This window comes from Pectinophora gossypiella, chromosome 4 (assembly GCF_024362695.1).
Source record: "Pectinophora gossypiella chromosome 4, ilPecGoss1.1, whole genome shotgun sequence".
Taxonomy (NCBI): domain Eukaryota; kingdom Metazoa; phylum Arthropoda; class Insecta; order Lepidoptera; family Gelechiidae; genus Pectinophora; species Pectinophora gossypiella.
Window position 1 is genome coordinate 10,347,970 of NC_065407.1, and position 18,323 is coordinate 10,366,292.

General features: G+C 37.9%; 1 protein-coding gene across 1 annotated transcript; it reads right to left on the reverse strand.

Moving 5' to 3' along the window:
* Positions 1-14,226: 14,226 nt before the first annotated feature.
* Positions 14,227-17,275, reverse strand: LOC126366441 (uncharacterized). The gene is made up of 2 exons (XM_050009548.1): positions 17,055-17,275; positions 14,227-15,231 (listed from the first exon to the last, which is right to left on the reverse strand). Exon 2 carries the CDS (start codon positions 15,130-15,132, stop codon positions 14,227-14,229), a length of 906 nt encoding a protein of 301 aa, XP_049865505.1. The 5' UTR covers positions 15,133-15,231; positions 17,055-17,275.
* Positions 17,276-18,323: the final 1,048 nt, after the last annotated feature.

Here is an 18,323-nt window from a genome sequence, read left to right on the forward strand (position 1 = left end):
AGACACGTCCTAATTTTATTTTAAGTTATACTGTCATTTTCTTATCCGCCGAAAAGGAAAGGGACTGATGATTGACAGCTCTTAATTTTAGGAAGGATGAGTAAAGAATGAATAATGCGGGCGAATTAAAAAGGTATCTCGCTGGTATGCAAATCGTTTCACGTGAGCTGTCAACATAATTCTGTCGGGTTATTGGCCAATGTAAAATTTTTAGACAGTTGGTTTAGAATTGTGCTTAAAATTGACGTATGTTCCATAAATTTTATGCTTGTCGATTACCCGTCCCTTTGCTTTACGGCGGACAAGAAAAAGACAGATATAACTTAAAATAAAATTAGATGGTCTTTACAGGAATTAGCACCATTATAATAGTTTGTAGTTTGTGAGCTCCAGTTTTGGTTGTTTGATTATGGTTAAAATGTTAAAATCTTAAATATTTGTTAAGAATAGAATACTTGGACATTTAACAATTTGATAAATCCGCAAACGCATTACCTTATATATTATATAAATATAGTTTTACGAATACTGCGGTTTTCAGTTTCAACGTGACATGTCTCACATTTCGATTAAGTTTCCTCTGATGGAGCAGTCGAGTTATTTGCACATATTTTCTAAAATACAGTTTCAGTCAGCGTTTCGCAGATGCAATTCGTAGAAATTTCAACATATGAGCTTTCAGTTCCTACAAAATTTGTCATGGAGTTTCGTACCTATAACATATCTGTTGAGAGAAGTGGCGTAATGAGAATCTTAAGGGGAAGCATTAGCTTTTATGCGATAAAATATCAAATGAAAAGAGCCCTTTTCCTCGAGAAATATTGTGGTATACTTATAAAAGCCATCCGCTTATGAAAACTGTTACGAAAGAGAGTAAAACGTTCTTTGTCAGAGCATATACTTCAAGTACGGTGGGGATATAAAGGAGGAAATTAAAAACTGTGACGCGATACACTGAACAAAAGACTTGCTTCAGCTGATGTAACAGGAAAGACGAAAACAATTTGTTTGCGTTACGTAGTAACTACAAAGTAATCTGTGATTTTATGTTGTAATTCGGTTATAAATATCTAGAATACATAAATTAGTGTATAATTCCATTGTATACAGTTAGAGGTACCTACATAAATCCATTGCAAGTTGAACTGTGTTGCTTAGAAGAAATGTAAAAAAATAAATACATCAGCCATCTCCACTTTTATGAGTTTGTTTTCTGGCCTGGACTGCACCCAATTGGGTAGTTTCCTACTTATCAAAGATAAATTATAAAATTCTGATTACTAAATAAAGTAATAAAGGTGACAAAAAACGTTTTCTTTTTTCTGTTTAACTTGCTTATGAATTTTAATAAAGAAAAATGTAATAATGGGTGCGGAATTTTGTCACGTTTTGCTATGACGTCACAGGTTGCTTTTTTCATACAAATTCCATAGTAATTTCGTGTTTTGACGTTTAGTAAATAGTGAATGATTTGACTAGTTGGAAACTAGCATATTCCGGCTCTGTGTACATTGAGCTTTTACATTTTATTAATATTTGATAACTATTTATTGGAATCCGTGATAGGTCAGTTCGGAGAACGCGTGATTTAAATCGGGTTCGAGTAAACCGCTTAATTCAACATTATGAATTTGTATTCATCTTTGGATCATAGGTAATTGATATTACGTGGTTTCCACCTCGCCCCCATTACATGGGACTTAAACATGGCTTGTAAATAGAGGATATAATATATACTATACACTAGTCATGCTATGGTATAATTATGATGATGCTGTACTGTAAACTGTTTAAATTATGTAATGTTATCTAAAATATACAATACAAATCTCTTTACTGCACTTAAAAATAACATTATTATAAATAGATAGGTAGTACAACAGGCGGCCTTATTGCTAAGGTAGCAATCGCTTCCAGACAACCTTTAACACGATTTGTGACGTGTCATATAAGTTATTATTACATTTTATGTGACGTGCGGTTTTACGATAGTTTTTCTTCGCCGTTAAAAAAAATCATAATGTGTATGAATACGAAATAACACGACATAAATGTTATTTGCGCTGTCCGCTATAGTGTTATCCGTAATTGACATGACAACGAACAGTGAACTAATTATCTTATAGAGTAATTGACTCCAGATTAGTTTAGTAATTTGATATTAGATTAGCGAGTAATTAGCGTTGACAACTAATTATGACAGTATATGCGATGGGAAACATTCTATTTCTGAAAAAAATGATTCATTGTATGTTGGATGTAGAAATAACACAGGATATATTTTACTCCCTTTATTTTACACACACTTTATATTAAAACCAAAATCCTCTCACTCGACCGACATCGCACCAAAGACTCCCCTTTCTTACTTTTTAAAACTGCCATTATCCTCAAAATATAAAAACTTGGTTATAATAGATAATGCTAAACAACTCATAACACGTAGTTATATTCCTTATTCTATGTCATAACTAAAATTTATACCTAGCTCTATATATCGAGGGTTGAAAGGCAAATGGGTTTAAGCGACATTTTGTGAACTTTACAGGAGAGCCATTTAAAGTTTTATTTTTTCGAAAAAAATTCATATAAAAAAAACTACTGAATCAAAAGTGTTCAAAATGCTAAGAATTATTTTAAATTAAACGTTGCACAATTCTGTATTTATTTGGTTCGAAAAACACATCAGTTATAGATTTTAGAAGTCGCTTAATACAAAATGCCTCAATTGAACTAAATTACAGTTGAAGGAAAAACGGTTGATATCCACTAGAGCCAAATATTGGCTAAAAGCAAAATGCTTTAAGAGACCTCTCACTTATTAGTTTGACTAAAGCTAAATGAGTTAAACGACTTCTTAAAAAAAGAAGACTAGAGGCAAATCAGCTTAACCTCCATAAAAGGTTATATGACAGGGAAGGAAAATATCTTAAGTGACCATCCGCTACTAATTTCAATTGTATGAAATCCAAATATTAGTAAGATCGGAAATAAAGTCGGTCCTTAAGCCGTTTTTCCTGGGAGAGATTTTAGCCGGGCAAGGCATTTACAGATATTTGTACCTTACAATATTAGGAAAAATCACGGCGGATAGAATGAGTAAATCGATTTCATTAAGAAACAGGATCTAGAATATAACCATAAAGATTGTTACACATGCAATTCGACTTTTTAAGTATATGGTAAACCGCGTATGATGGCGGATGACAGATGACTGTCACCAACTGAATGCGGGCAATAAAAGAAACAAATAGCTTTGAAAAAGTCTTAATATGCTTATACTCTCTGCTGAGTTTAATGTCACTATCACAACCTGTTTCCGATTTACTGAAAAATTTAAGACCACGTGGCTGGATGCAAGTTCCAAGCACTGGCTCCTATTAGATGGTACGCGGTACTAGGACAGACTGCAGTGAAGTACTGATCCGACTTGTTTGATCAAAATTTCTGTTACATTTGCGCCTAAGACCTCCACTTCGAGCTGGCCATAAGATACCGTCGAAGTTGACAAACAATAACAGAACTCGATCATGCTTTTAAAGCCGAGATACGTCGGACATCGCAGCAGACACATCTGTCGATGAGATAATATAGATGATAATAATAATAAATAGATGGTGTTCCTTTGCCGAGCATTTTTATAGCTGTGCTCTGCTCTACCGAAGTTATTGGTTGGTAAACCAGACCGCAAAACTAAGATTGGTGCGATCAGAAAATCAGCTCGTGGGGAACTACAGGCGGGCTTTTCTGTCACCATATGTCTCAAAAACAAATGCCAGGTGGAATAAGCTTGTGAAATTCAGCTCTATGCTGATTCCTATCAATCCAGTTCCGGTAGATTTTCGACAGCTTCAAGATTGTTTTCGGCCACAAACTTTGAAGAGAGTTTCAATCTACAACAAGGAAAAGACCCAACGCCTCACTGATCAGAAAGACTTATTAGCAGCGCCTTGGACACATTTTAACGATGTCTTAAATTTCAATAGTAATACCAGTGACTTGTTTGTTACAACATATCGGTCGAGTTTGTTGCAACAAGGTCAGGGGTTTCGCTTAAGATCTAGCGGGGTCCCCCGACCTTTGAAGAACTTCTTACCGCGCTAAGAAGGATGACGAATACCAACACATCAAAAATACCATCTGAACTGTATAATATGCCTACACATTAATAACTGGTTCTACAAACTCATCCTGAAGATATGGGAGTCAGCTGCTGGAACGATTTTAGCCTTCTTCCTCTTTGCGAGTCGATGGCGATCGATATTAAATTTTAGCCTTAACGTTATTCTATCCCGTGATGCAGAAAAGGTACTTCCGGAAACCCAATGATGATTTTGTCCGGACAGAGATATGGGGGTACGGTTTTGTTATTAAACAGATTCAGGCCAAAAGGCTTGAACAACATCGGCCTTTGTTATGTGCTGCGTGAGGCTTCACGCGGCTTGTGGATTGCTCTAAAGAAAACAGATTGTCCTGAAAAGTTATGACTTATCCTGATACGACAATATCATGACGACATGATGACGACAGTTTGATTTAGAAGTAACTTTTCAGAGCTATTCGTCGTTACCTACGGCGCGAAACAAGGCTATGTCAACACATGGAGCCATGGTTCCTAGTCTATTTTCTTTATATATCGCTTCTGTATCACGCATAAGTGGGATACTCTGTGGAATTGTTATTTATAGCTTAATTGAAATTAAGGCTAAAATGAATAAGATCATTTTTGATCTCTCACGTCTCACATCTATGCGTCAGTTAACCAAACTTGCCGAGGAATGGCCGATTCAATTAAGTCACACACCAGAATATTTATAGTTTTGTGCAAAACCCTTTTAAAATAAACATCCAGAGGATGCTCCGGGGATGTAGCTTCTTCCAATGTTGCTTTAAAGGGCGCTGAGCTGGAGGAAGTTTCAAAATTAAAATATTTGGGTTCTCAAATATGAAATGACTCCAAAGTCATCGGAGTTGCCAGCCCGGATAACAGGTGCGGTGGCAGCCTTTGGAAAACTTAAAATATTAGTGTACAAAGTCTCAGCGGCGTACTTGATACGTAACACTTTAAATGTCTAAGGTCCATCCTTCGCATCAAGCGGCAAGATGGTTTTCCAATAACAGAAGTATTACGTCGTTCTGGCATATTCGGAATAGAAGCTCTCATCATAAAACGTCACCTACGATGGTGCGGTCACGTCATGCGAATGGATGACAGAAAGGTTTTCTATTTCGAGGTGTCTAGAAGGAACTGTAAACAAGGTGGACAATACCCGCGGTACAAAGACGTACTCAAGCGCAACCATGTGGCTTTCAACATGCCAACTGATAGTTCAGATGAGTGTGTCTGAACCTGGAACAGCGCGTGATATAGTCCTCGAAAATCTTAGTCAAAGACGCCAAATACGGAAAACTCAACGGAAACCTTCCTACAATTACACGGTAATCTCGGCTGGCCAGCTTCATTGTATGCCATGTGACCAGATCTTCAATTCGAAGTTCGGGCTACGTCAAAGTCTACCACAACAACGACTTGGGATAGACACAAATAGAAGTCACGATCAACGGATACGGCTTGGGTGACATGATGACACGCACACTCCCGGTCTTCCCAATCGTAATTTTTAGCTGTGTGAACCGCCCAACCAGGACCTGCCCATACTTATTTTGATATGTTGAAGTGATGCGGGCACAAGGTTTCATACAAAATTGCGATGACTGAAATGTTAACATTATTTCTTTTTTGTTTTGGAAAAACGTTTTAAGTCCTTTCAAAAGAAAATGATAGTTGTTTTATACGACAAAAAAATGTAGCATAAATAGCTGAAGTCAAATTCTATGAATATTTTCGGTAAAGGCAAAACAGTTCAAGTGCCAATTTTACTTTTAAACTGTCGAAGGCAAAACGGTTGAAGCGACAATATTTATAAAATCTGGATTAAAGCAAAAAGATTTAAGCGCCAAATCTATTTTCGTTTCGTCTAAGGACAAATGATTTAACTGACTTATCTATAACAAAACACTGTCAGGGAAAACGCTTTAACAGACTTCGAATCATGAAAATGAAAAGACATAACAGCTTATGTGACCGACTCATATCCCGGAATACGACTGATATGCCACCCGCCCAGAATTTTGTGCATTTTTTTGTCGGTTAAAACACGGGTTTTTAAAAATGTACCCAAAGTGCTAATTGGTTGAAGCGCCAAAAAGTAGCTTCGATTGATCTGAAACCAAGATCAGTCGACGCGGAAAAAATCGCTGATTCCGAATATATATATAAGTCAATTTCGCCCAAAATGTCGCTTAAACCCATTTGCCTTTCAACCCTCGATATGTAAGCCGCTTATTGTACTCTTTCTATTTCTCTTTTGTATTTTGTATTTTCCTGTTTGTGGAATAAAGTATTTGTTATGTTATGTAAGTCATCTAAAATACACCTATATATATAAACATGCATAAACGTTACCTTTATTCCTAGTAGGAAGTTGAGAGTGCCTCCTTTACTTCACACCGAACAAAATTATGAAGTAAGTTCCTACTTCATAAGTGTTTAAAATCTTTCTGTCCGTTCTAATACGTTTCCAAGGACCGGAATCCTCAATAGTCAATAAATACAAAACCCTTTTAATTTATTCCAAATATCGACTGAGTTTTATCGCCTATTTTACAATAAGATAACCCAGAAAACCAGAGCCACCGAGGCCTTAAATGATGATCACGTAAAAGGCACAACATTAGGACAATAAAGTGGACCTTTGCCTATAACAATCATAATGCACGAACCCTTTCGGCTTAACAACTTGGGCCCGTTTCAGCATTATACGCTCGCAAAGTGTCAACGCGATAAAGTATTATTTAAAATGATATCGTAAGGTGTTTAGAGACGTTAATGTTCGGTATACGAACAGAATATCAATGTTATAATCCGTTTAGACAGTCCTTTGTTCGGGAGGGTTTGTTCTCAAATTATTGAATACGTTTCTTTCACTGCTTTCTCAGTTATTTATTTATTTTATTTGAGCTACATGAATTTACATCATGAAATGTCTTCTTTTCTTTGTAATTAAGTATAAAATAAATACTTATTAAGTACTTAAGTAATTTGTTATAATCATTGAAATTTAAAGTAAACAAATATTTGGCGAAAAATTCTGATTCAAAATGTTGTTCCAGGGTAAGTATTTATCCTTTTTAAAAAGAAATACGCGACATACTGTGCTAATTTAGTGGAATTGTGCCAGCGGGCGAACGAGTTTTTATCAAAAGTCGAAAAAAATATTTTCACAATCGTGTAGTTTATTGCCAACATTATTCATAGAGTACAAGCTTCCTTTATTTTTTATGGACTATTTTACCCAATTTTTGAACAATTCGCACTTATAACAACCGGAGCTCTATAAATTATATTATACGGACGAAAATAAGCATGACACGGCTATGACGAGCGTAGTTATTCTTCCGTAATCTGCTATCGAATGAACGTTGTCCGGAATTTATAATCATGATGAGTGGTGTCAAATATTTCACCGGAACAAATTTGACTGCAGGAATTTTCCCTTGGAACTTTTCCTGTCCAAATGCCGTAATGACGTAAGTTACGCGCTCGTCTGATGTTCAAAATGTTTGGAATTAACTCCTGGTCTGAAACCGAAAATTATGCATAAGTAAGTAAGTTTACTTCTCGCAGTTTATCTTGTATCACTTTGAATAATCATCTAATTATTCATTAATTATAGAAATTCAGGTGAATTTGTAACGTTTCATTAGAGCAGTTCAACGAAATTTCTTTGCCAGCCATTTTTAAATTATATAAAAAAGGTATCAATACAGCGGAATCTGCTTCCCTCGCTCAATTTTTGCGAAAAATATTTGCTTACACTGAATTTTTCACATTTTCTTCGGCGGGGTCACGGAACTGTCAAACCATTCATATTTAAATTGCTGGCCAATATCTCATGATACCGTGGAGGGGCTATAAAAATATCAGATGCAGGCGAGAATGGGCGGGCTGGCGTCGCGACCCGGCGTGGCTGTGTGCGTGTTGTCACCGACAAATATTAAAATATCGTATCAAAGCCCGACCCAGGTGCACGATCGTGTAGGCATGTACCCGTTAAATTTTAATACGCGTAATGTTTCACGCGCGCCCGTATTTTGGCAGATTACATGGACACTGGTCACTACAATCATGATTGATTTATATAAATCTGTCTCTACGACGACGTAATGTTGAAATAATTTTGAAATTTTGTCGTAAATTCGAACGCCCAATTTCCTGATGTCAATATTTTACATATTATTATTTTAAGTACTTACTTACCTACCTGCCAATCTAGTTTTGATATTAATTGTAGTGGGTTACTTACTAGTCTAAGTCAATATCACATTATTGCCGTATTTTTTATAAGATAATGAAATGAACGAATGTTATGTTGGTTTGGACACATAGAGCAGATGAAGGATAATATGTTTGCGAAAGCGGTATATTACGATGGTGGAGAACCAACCGGCGTGCAACTCTGAGCCAGCGTGTGTGTATGAAACGATTGATGAATGTCGAGAAAGCAAGAGAAGTGTGTCAGGATCGTAATAAATAATGGAATTCCATAGTCTCTGCTAACCCCGGTGGGAAATAGACGTGATTTTACATATGTATGTATATTTTTGTAAGGTAAGATAACGGTTTGGCTGTGGGGTTCTTGGGGTGCCAAAATTTTTTTTAACAAGAATGAGAGCAACCATGCGGAAAGCTTTAAAAGCTATTAGTACTTGTTAAACTCTCCAAAATAAACGTCCTATAAGTTTTCAATTCTATATAAAATAAATTAATGACCAACAGATTGTATAACTGCGATTTATAACGTTCTTACTGTCTCGTATTACCTTATTTAGCCAAACTGTTTTTCACTTTTCTCGTGTAACACTCGCGTTTACAAAAGTTACTTTAAATGTCAAACCAAGTTCGATTAAAAGTCGTAACCCGCTGACAAAGATTATAGTACCGCAAATAAGCAAGACACAAACATTAATCATCGGCATGTTTACAACTTTCGGAATCGACAGGAAATGTGGAACGGAACCGGAAGCTCGGTGTAAGTCTGCCGTAAAATAGCAATGCGATCTGTATTGGTGTGTTCCGGGGACCGTCGCAAATATTGGTGACTTTTCCCCTCTGCTGTACGGAATCGAGCTACCAGTGAAATAATAATCATTGCTTTCAAGGAAACTTACCTTTTTCACCTTTCCAGTACGAAAAGGATTTTCTTGCGTAAAAATTTCAGGGCTCCGATACTTCAGGGCCCCGATACCGACCCCGCCGGCGTGGTTGACGATTTCCCTCATTCAGCGCTTATCGCTATCGACCCGCTAGGGTAGATTAATTCTTTCAAATATTTTTCCTCTCAGACGACGACCTAAACCCAGGTTCGCGCCCAACTGGGCACCCTCAGGCCTGTTGTCTTAAACGTTGTACCGGGTGAGAGCCTTCAGCGCTCCCCATTTGTCCGGCCAAGTAGTTAATGCCATCTGCGGCAAATCTACAATAAGTCACGTCAAAAAAAAAAAAAACTTGCGTAAAAATAAAGAAGAAAGTGAGTAACATCCCGTTTTAATATCTTGTCAGGTAAAGTAGCTTTTTACTTTTATATTCGAATAGTTCCCATGGAAGCAGACAATGGAATATAGTCATTCGGCCTCATATACAGTAAATAATTATTGTAGGAGATTTATATACTGAGTAATAGATTAATAATAAATAAGAAAACCTGGTCACGTTGGTCTAACAGGAAGCTCGGGAGGTGATAATCTTGCGATGGATGTACCTCTGTCTACCCGAATTATGAGCGTATGTAAGTTACAAAAATTGTTTTAATAAATGTAGCGGAAATCTTTCTACACATACATGTTATGACAAACAATATGCTATCTACTTACTTACCGGTCTAACTACCTATATAGATGTAAGAAGAAGGAGTTTCATACAAGTAAGAAATGCAATTTACTTGAAGAACGATACAAGTCCTGGAAATACGAGGTACCGATAGATTGGATTTTCAGATTAACCCCTTTGGCAGGACTCCCGAGGTTATTTCATATATTCAACTGAATAACGTTAGTTCTGCACTTCAATATTGGAAAACATGAATCTATAAAATGGTGACCTAAAGCATCTTCATGCCATGAGCATTTCGTGGTAAACAGAGGTAGAGATGTGCCCTGTTTATCAAAACTTACAAGCCCTGTATACAAGAAATTTTCTTGTAAACATTTTCATTATTACAAGTATGTGTTTATCAAAACTACACATGTAAATTACATGTTACAAGTGTCAGCATTTATTTCACAAGTATATTTTACAATCCCTCTACTTTTCTGATAAACGTAAAACGTTACACGCACTTGTGAGTAACTTGTAGCTTGTGCACGTGTAGACTTGTAAGTTTTGATAAACACGGCACTGTTTATTACACAGTTTTACGATGCTTCATTAACAGAGTATGTTTCATATTTCGTATATTTAATAGAGGGGTTGTCTCTTTCTGTATGTCTCCCTATATGAGAGTAGGTACAAGTGTCCAATTATATTTCAAATAGGTAGTTGTGGCAGTGGGATCAAATGGTCTAGTAATAACAATAATATCGGCCCATACACGCCGTCTAGAAGTCCGGGACTCCATGGAAAAAAAAACATTATAAATAATAATAAATACTTTTATTTATAAAATACCTCAGTGTCTCAAGACGAAAGTCTTTGACCAGTGCGTGTCGCCAGTGATGACCTAAGGCAGTGAGACGTGGCCGCTTACTATGGGTCTCGTGAGGAGGCTCGGTGTCGCTCAGCGGCCGATGGAGAGAGCTATGCTCGGTATTTCCCTGCTCGATCGAATCAGAAATGAGGAGATCCGCAGGAAAACTAAAGTCACCGACATAGCTCGGAGAATTGCAAAGCTGAAGTGGCAGTGGGCAGGACACATAGCGAGGAGAACCGATGGCCGATGGGGCGGAAAGGTTCTGGAATGGCGACCACGCGTCGGACGACGCTCAGTGGGTAGGCCCGCTACAAGGTGGACCGACGATCTGGTGAAGGTCGCGGGAAGCCGCTGGATGCGGGCAGCGCAGGACCGATTGTCGTGGAGATCCTTGGGGGAGGCCTATGCCCAGCAGTGGGCGTCGTACGGCTGATGATGATGACTTTTATTGGTTGCAGTACTACCAGCTTTACGGCTTAATTGTAAAACATGAATTTATAAAAATGTAAATAACCAATATTAAAATATTCGGACGCAATTAATATTATTATGATGGGACCAAATAAAATTACTCTCTCGTAGGAAACCTCATCATTGTCTATTAAAATTCATCCATATATAAAACGGGTTCACGACCTTTCCCTCTATGAATAATTACATTAAAATATGCTCGCCACCTTACGTATACAAATACCTACTTAATAATTCGGATACATTTGGGAATATTACTGTATGCAGGTCTCATAAAAGTTGAATGGTTTATTGTCTTTTGATATACTTACTTAATCTTTTTTATTTCCCTTCATTCCGCCTTGAAATATTTTGATTATTTACGATAATGTAGACCATTCAAACAGTTCAATGGGACTAAGGTAAGATATTTGATAAACCCCCTCTTTGAAAATTGACTTTATTCGGAATATTGTGGGAATGGCCGTCGGTAAAGACTTCAAACGTCGGCTAATCGTGCCTTCCGACCTTCGAAAAGGGCCGAAGTACTTTAAACGTCTCCTTACATTATTGAACAACCTCATTTTAAATACAAGCAGGTCAAAAGTTGAACGGCTTTTTCGTTACTTTGAAATTTAGGGTGAAAATGTGACCCCCCCTCAGTGGATTGGATTTTGGAGGATTTTAGAGACTGTCGAAGTTCTTATGTGAGCTTTAACGCACAAATTCTCTGGGCCGTAATTCCTAATGGGGTGGGCAGCGCCATAAGTTATCAGAAGACAACCCATAGCCATCATAAATTATATTATGAAAATGATGATGAGCTCGGTGGCGCAGCGGTTAACGCGCTCAGTCTGCGATTGTTGAAGTAAAGCAACTTTCGCAAAGGCCAGTCATAGGATGGGTGACCACAAAAAAAAAGTTTTCATCTCGAGCACCTCCGTGCTTCGGAAGGCACGTTAAGCCGTTGGTCCCGGCTGCATTAGCAGTCGTTAATAACCATCAATCCGCACTGGGCCCGCGTGATGGTTTAAGGCCCGATCTCCCTATCCATCCATAGGGAAGGCCCGTGCCCCAGCAGTGGGGACGTTAATGGGCTGATGATGATGATGATGATAAAAAAGTCCTCAAACTACCTATTGTTGTTTGAATCACAACTTTATGCCTCTTCTTTTTCGTTCTTCTTCAGTCTTGAGGTTAATACTCGTATATGTGTTATCTACACAATTTTGTGATCATCATCATCATCCTCTTGCCTTTATACCACTCTATGAAGGTGTTGGCACAAAATGTATTTTTATTCTATTCCTCTCTGTCAGTCGTATTCTAAGTACTTACTCACATCTTTAACGAACATAATGTCCTTCTTCACACAATCTATCCACACTTCCTTGGGTCACACACACTTATTGCTAAACCTTACTCTCAAATAGATGTGAACTATATTTCTTTTAAATAAAAGTAGAAAAAATCAAATTGAGAACCTCCTCCTTTTTTGAAGTCGGTAATAAAATAGGTATTAAATATCGCTCATACTGTCTTGCGTTCATCTGTTATCTAATGTGATTTGTCAAAGAGTCGTTAAAGGTACTTAGTGTTCTGTAGCAGACAACTTCAGCTAGAGATAGCACTGTTTGCGAGTGGCTTAATAGAATAGTCTGCCCCGACGACCTTCTACACTCTAATTACAGTCTGAGCCTAGGTAAGTGTTATTAAAACTCAACTAAAACAGACTTGTGCCTTTTGACTTTGATAGGGAACAAGATTAAAGAAACGCAATCGTTTGACAGCAAAAAGCCGGGAACAGTATGGCTCACAAGATTTTCCTCACGGAAAATTCATGAAAATTTTATTTATTTTTTTAATCCCTTCATAAATAAATAAATTATCAATAAGAATAAATTATTTTCAGTTCCATACTTTTGCGGCGAAAAAATCCGCTTGAATCCGCTCAGAACCATAATCTGAATCACTCATCAAAGTTTTCGTTACGATGTATATGTGTACGATGTGTCCGAGTATGTGTATAAGCAATCTGGAATGCAATAAAATTAATACAAGGCTAATACAACAGCATATAATTGCAACGGAAATCAAATGTCATGGTTTAATGTAACCGATGTGAATAGGTAATCTTTGACAATAGCTTGGATATGAACCAACGATATTGGATACACGATAAATAAACTAATTCCATTGGTTGAAATGTCGCGTCGCGTGCGATATACGGGATTCATGTAACGGCTACTGTTATTGATTATAATGTCATAGGTGTATTAATGCGAAAAGTGTCTGCAAGTTATCTGCCTGCCTCGACATGGATTACGAGTGAGTACGAGTATATTATCAACATTGAACGAAACAAGATTAAAGTATCGCCATCGGTTGACAACAAAAGACTTTGAACAGTCCCCTCGCGCTTATTATATATGATCAAACGAACTTCGTAAGTGAAGTTCGATCAATATTATATAAGTCGCTTCATTCGTAGATATAAGTTAACCAGGTAGTCCTTTTAGCCTACAAGGCAGCTCCGCACGATTTTAAAGATTAAAAAGTATCGATTTTGACTCGATACCAAAAAATCGATTACGATAGTTTTACTTCACTTGCCACCCCATCCTAGATTACTCATTCTTTAGAGTTAAAGAGATGATGCAAAACTTTCGAAAGGGATGATGGGAGGGTGGGAACTTATATCTACGAATGAAGCGACTTATATAATATTGATCGAACTTCACTTACGAAGTTCGTTTGATCATATATTATATTACTTCGCTTCATTCTACGATATAAGTTAACCAGGTAGATGTTTAGAGCAAAGTTTTGCTTTCATAAAGAAATTAACGCCGATAGATAACTTAAATATATGTTTATTCTTCGATATTTATAACTATTCAGAAAACATTTACCAATCAATCAGTCTTGTTTTTACATAGTACAAATAATTTTAGTTCCAGTTGATTATTTCATAAAGGTAAGTACATAACAAAAAACTTGGGCTTCTTGCCCTAACAATAATAATTCATTACTGATTACACACTGATCTGGCAAAATCACTTTCATCGATAACTCGACGGTGATAAAATTTTGCGAATATTTCGGAATCTTTTGTCCAGCCTGCGGTTTTCCTAATAATATCGACGCTGAGACCACTGGCTGCCGCAGCAGACGTGGACGCGTGACGTGTGCTGTGAGCGCTGAAGGTGTTCACATCTACCCCACTTTCTGCAAGTACCTGTTTTATCCACCTGCTTATTGACTGTGCTGACGCGCTCTTAAAAGGGCGCTTCACAGTTAATAAGAGGTTCGGAACACTTTCTGGGCGTTTATCGCTCGTTATGGAGAGGTAGTCCCGTAAAGTGGTAGCAGGGCATATATTTGGTCTGTCCGTGAAGAAGGGAAGAAACAACCGTGGCTGTTCTCTATTTGCCGCTGACGTTTTTATGATGTCAGTTATAAATATTCTGACACCACTTGAGGAAATTACAATGTTGTCAACTTTTATTAATGAAAAAGTTTGTACTCTGTGCGCAGTACACAACGCTAACAATATTACTAATTTTTTAGTTATCCTTTCTAATGTAAGTTCCTCATTTGGATACCATTCTGCAATACAATTGAGCACAACTTGTGGATCCCACGTGAAGCTATATTTTGGCAAATTAGGTCGCTTTCTGTATGCACCTTTCAATAACCGCTTCACTGATTCATTGGAACCGATATTGTCTCCAAGAAATAGTGAAAGGGCTGATCGGTGACTATTTAAGGAGCCATAAGATGCTCCTTTATTGTACTGTTCCGTAAGAAAAGACAAAACTATTGCTACGGACCCTTCAAATACATTATGCTTATTTTCATGGCAATATGTCCACCAAAGTTTGAGTGTGACATTATATTGCATAATGGTATTGTCAGAAAGTGATGCAAGCATCAGTTCCCAGGCTACCGGCGGCACGGAGCGTCGCGTGAATGAGAGCCGGAGAGCACCGCGGCACCCAGGATAAGCTGCTTGTGAAGCGGGTGCTGGCTCCTGTAATTGGACCAAATACAGTGTTGTTCAGGTTTCATTATTAAGATTTTAGACACAGCTAGAGATTTAAGGTATGGGAACCAAGCTTGTGATTGCCAAAACGGGAATACTACTATTCCCGTAGCTTCATCATGAACAATTTTTTGTAGGCATTTTAACATAACTGAAAATGGTGGAAACGCGTAAAAAAATTTGTCAGTCCACTTTACAGTAAATGCATCGACATCGATAGCATCTGGATCTTTTTTCCACGATAAATAATCTACGCATTTAGCATTGGCTCGGGTAGCGAATAAGTCGATTTCGGGTTGGCCAAGCTGATCGACTATACGCTGAAAAGCAGGCTGTGACAATTCCCACTCGGTGTCAGGATTCACTCTTCGGGATTCCTCGTCCGCTTCGATATTTTGTTTTGTGTTTATGTAAGATGCAAAAATCCAGATATTACGGTTTTCGCACCATTGCCAAATCTGTCTTGCAAGGTTATTTAAATGGGGAAACTGTACCCCGCCCATGCGATTAACATATCTAATAGCCGTCGTATTATCAATTCGCAATAATAATGCGCAGTTACTTTTTTGATTAGCAAAATATTTAAGAGCCATAAAAACAGCTAAAAACTCTAAATAATTTATATGCTGGTCTTTTTCACTGCTTTTCCATCCACCATGTGCGCGTGAGTTGTTACAATACGCACCCCAACCAGTACGCGACGCGTCTGAATATATTTCTAATTCATATTCTAGAATGTTCAATGAATTTGAAGTGTTTGCAATATGTTCTTTCCACCAATTAATATCCTCTAGGATTATGCCTTTTAGTTTTATTTTAGCTTCATAGTTTTTATGTATTTGTAAGGCTAAGTATTTTTCACGTTCTAGGATTTTTGTATATAGCCAGCCGTATTTAGCTGCTGGACAGGAGGCGACCAGAACTCCAATAAGTTGAGATAAATCTCTGATGGAACAGGTAGGCAAATGTGAAAACTTTTCTATTAGCTGTGCAATCTTATATCGTTTGTCATTAGGTAAGGATATGGTCATATCTGATGTATTGTATATAAATCCCAGAAATTTACACAATTGCTGTGGGTCTAACGCGCTTTTTTCATAATTAACGACGAATCCTAAGCATTCGAGTAATTTGATTGTCTCGTGAACATTACGTAAACAATCGTTATAACTGTCCCCAATACAAAGAATATCGTCTAGATATATGACAGATCTGAAACCCTGTGACCGTAAATGAGCTACAACTTCTCTCATTAATTTAGTGAATGTTCTGGGTGCTACTGATAGTCCATAAGGCATAGCGGTAAACTCATATGTAATCAATTGCGAGTTCCCATCTTCAAACTGGAAACGCAAATACTTGCGATCACAGGAGGCTACAGGAGTAAGCAGATATGCTTCTTTCAAATCGATAGTGGCTAAATAGCCATCCTTAGGTATCATCCTCATAGCTGTCCTGTAATCTTCCATTTTAAAGTGGGGACTCGATACAAATTTATTTAAACTTTTCAAGTTTAAAATAAACCGTTTACCACCATTAGGTTTAGGCGCTAAGAATATTCCTGATAAGAACTGGTCTTTTGAAGCTGTACAAGTAGAGATAGCACCCAGGTCTAATAATTTTTTAATTGCCAAATTCATATCACGTCTTTCTAAATCTGACCATGATTGTATCGGGGCAGTATGTTGAACTACAGGTTTTGAAAATGGTATTGTGAAACCTTCATTAATCCATTTTAAAATAGTTGTATTATCAGTGATATTACGCCAACAATGATAAAAATATTTAAGTCTGCCAGCATGTACGAATACCTCGTTTATTGCTGGGGAGCAGCACGTGTTTTCGGTTGTCCAGCTGCGCGAGACTGTGGCTGCGGTGCTCTGCGGGTCGGCCCTACTGCTCCTCTCTTCTGCCCCCCTCGCCCCCCCCTGTTCGACTGGTAGCGCGGAGGGCCTGTCCAGTTTCCCTGGTATTGGTAATGGTAGACGGGAGCGCGGGAAGTTGTCGGTGTATTTGGAGTTGCACTCTTGGTATTATTATTGGTTGCAGGTTTTTTAATCTGCAGCCCTTGTTTTTCTATTGCCTTGGACGCCTTAATTTTTTCGGGAAGTTTGTTACCGAACAAGGTCTCGTCCCGCTCACTGTCTTGGATGACGTTGAGGAAAGGCTTGGCTAGTCCAGGTGTTATGAGTTTTATCCGAGTTTGCGTTTCCATATAATGTAAGTCGCATAAGACGCGACAACCATCGCTTAAATGTTTTATCGCTGCAACTTTGTCATCGCCTGTAAGCAAGAGTGTTACAGCTCGATTTATGGCGCTCATCCCGATACCGAGCTGCTGTTGCGTGGTTTCCAACTTTTTGTCTCGGTTTCGAACGGCTTCGTTAATCGCCGCTGCAATTTCGACGTTCAGTTTCGGTGCCTGTAGCAATGGACAATTTTCCGGAACTAGGTACTGTTTTGACAGGTTCTCCTTCGCTTCTTTAGTTAAGCCTTTTCGAAGTAAAGGTAACCAACGTTGAGCCAAGTTGGGATGAATCTTTTCGCCGAATTTGGGCGTGTCATCAACTGCCTCTCCTAAAGCCGATAAAATTTCAGGGTCTAACTCTGGTACAGCCGCATTATCTTGTGATTGTGCGGGATCTACTGAAACCGAGACTGGTTCCATCAAAACTGTTTGATCTACCACGTTAGGTGGGTTTGGTATAGCTGTCAGACATTGCATCGGCTGTTCCTCGTTTGGTATATCATCCTCCAAAGGTTCTTCCTCATTATCTAAAAATAAATAAAATGAGGGTAGGTAAAAAAAATGTATGTATATAAAAAAAAATAAAAAAAAAAAATTTTTGACCGTGGCCTGTCTCCCGGACCGGCTTAGGTGCTTAATTTTGCACTAGCATTAGCTCTCATTAAGCTGTAATGCTTTTTATGCTTTGTAATGCCTTCGTGTTGGCTCACGGACAACCCCCAGGCTAGCCACGTTCGATATACGAATCTAGGCATTAATTTTATAACTTTCCGTAAAACAACGCTTTGTTTACGATTGTAAACACTTCAATCAAAAAGAAAATATATATATA

Excerpts from the sequence above, each read along its gene's own strand:
- LOC126366441 (XM_050009548.1), bottom strand. The coding sequence starts at position 15,132 with ATGCTTGCATCACTTTCTGACAATACCATTATGCAATATAATGTCACA.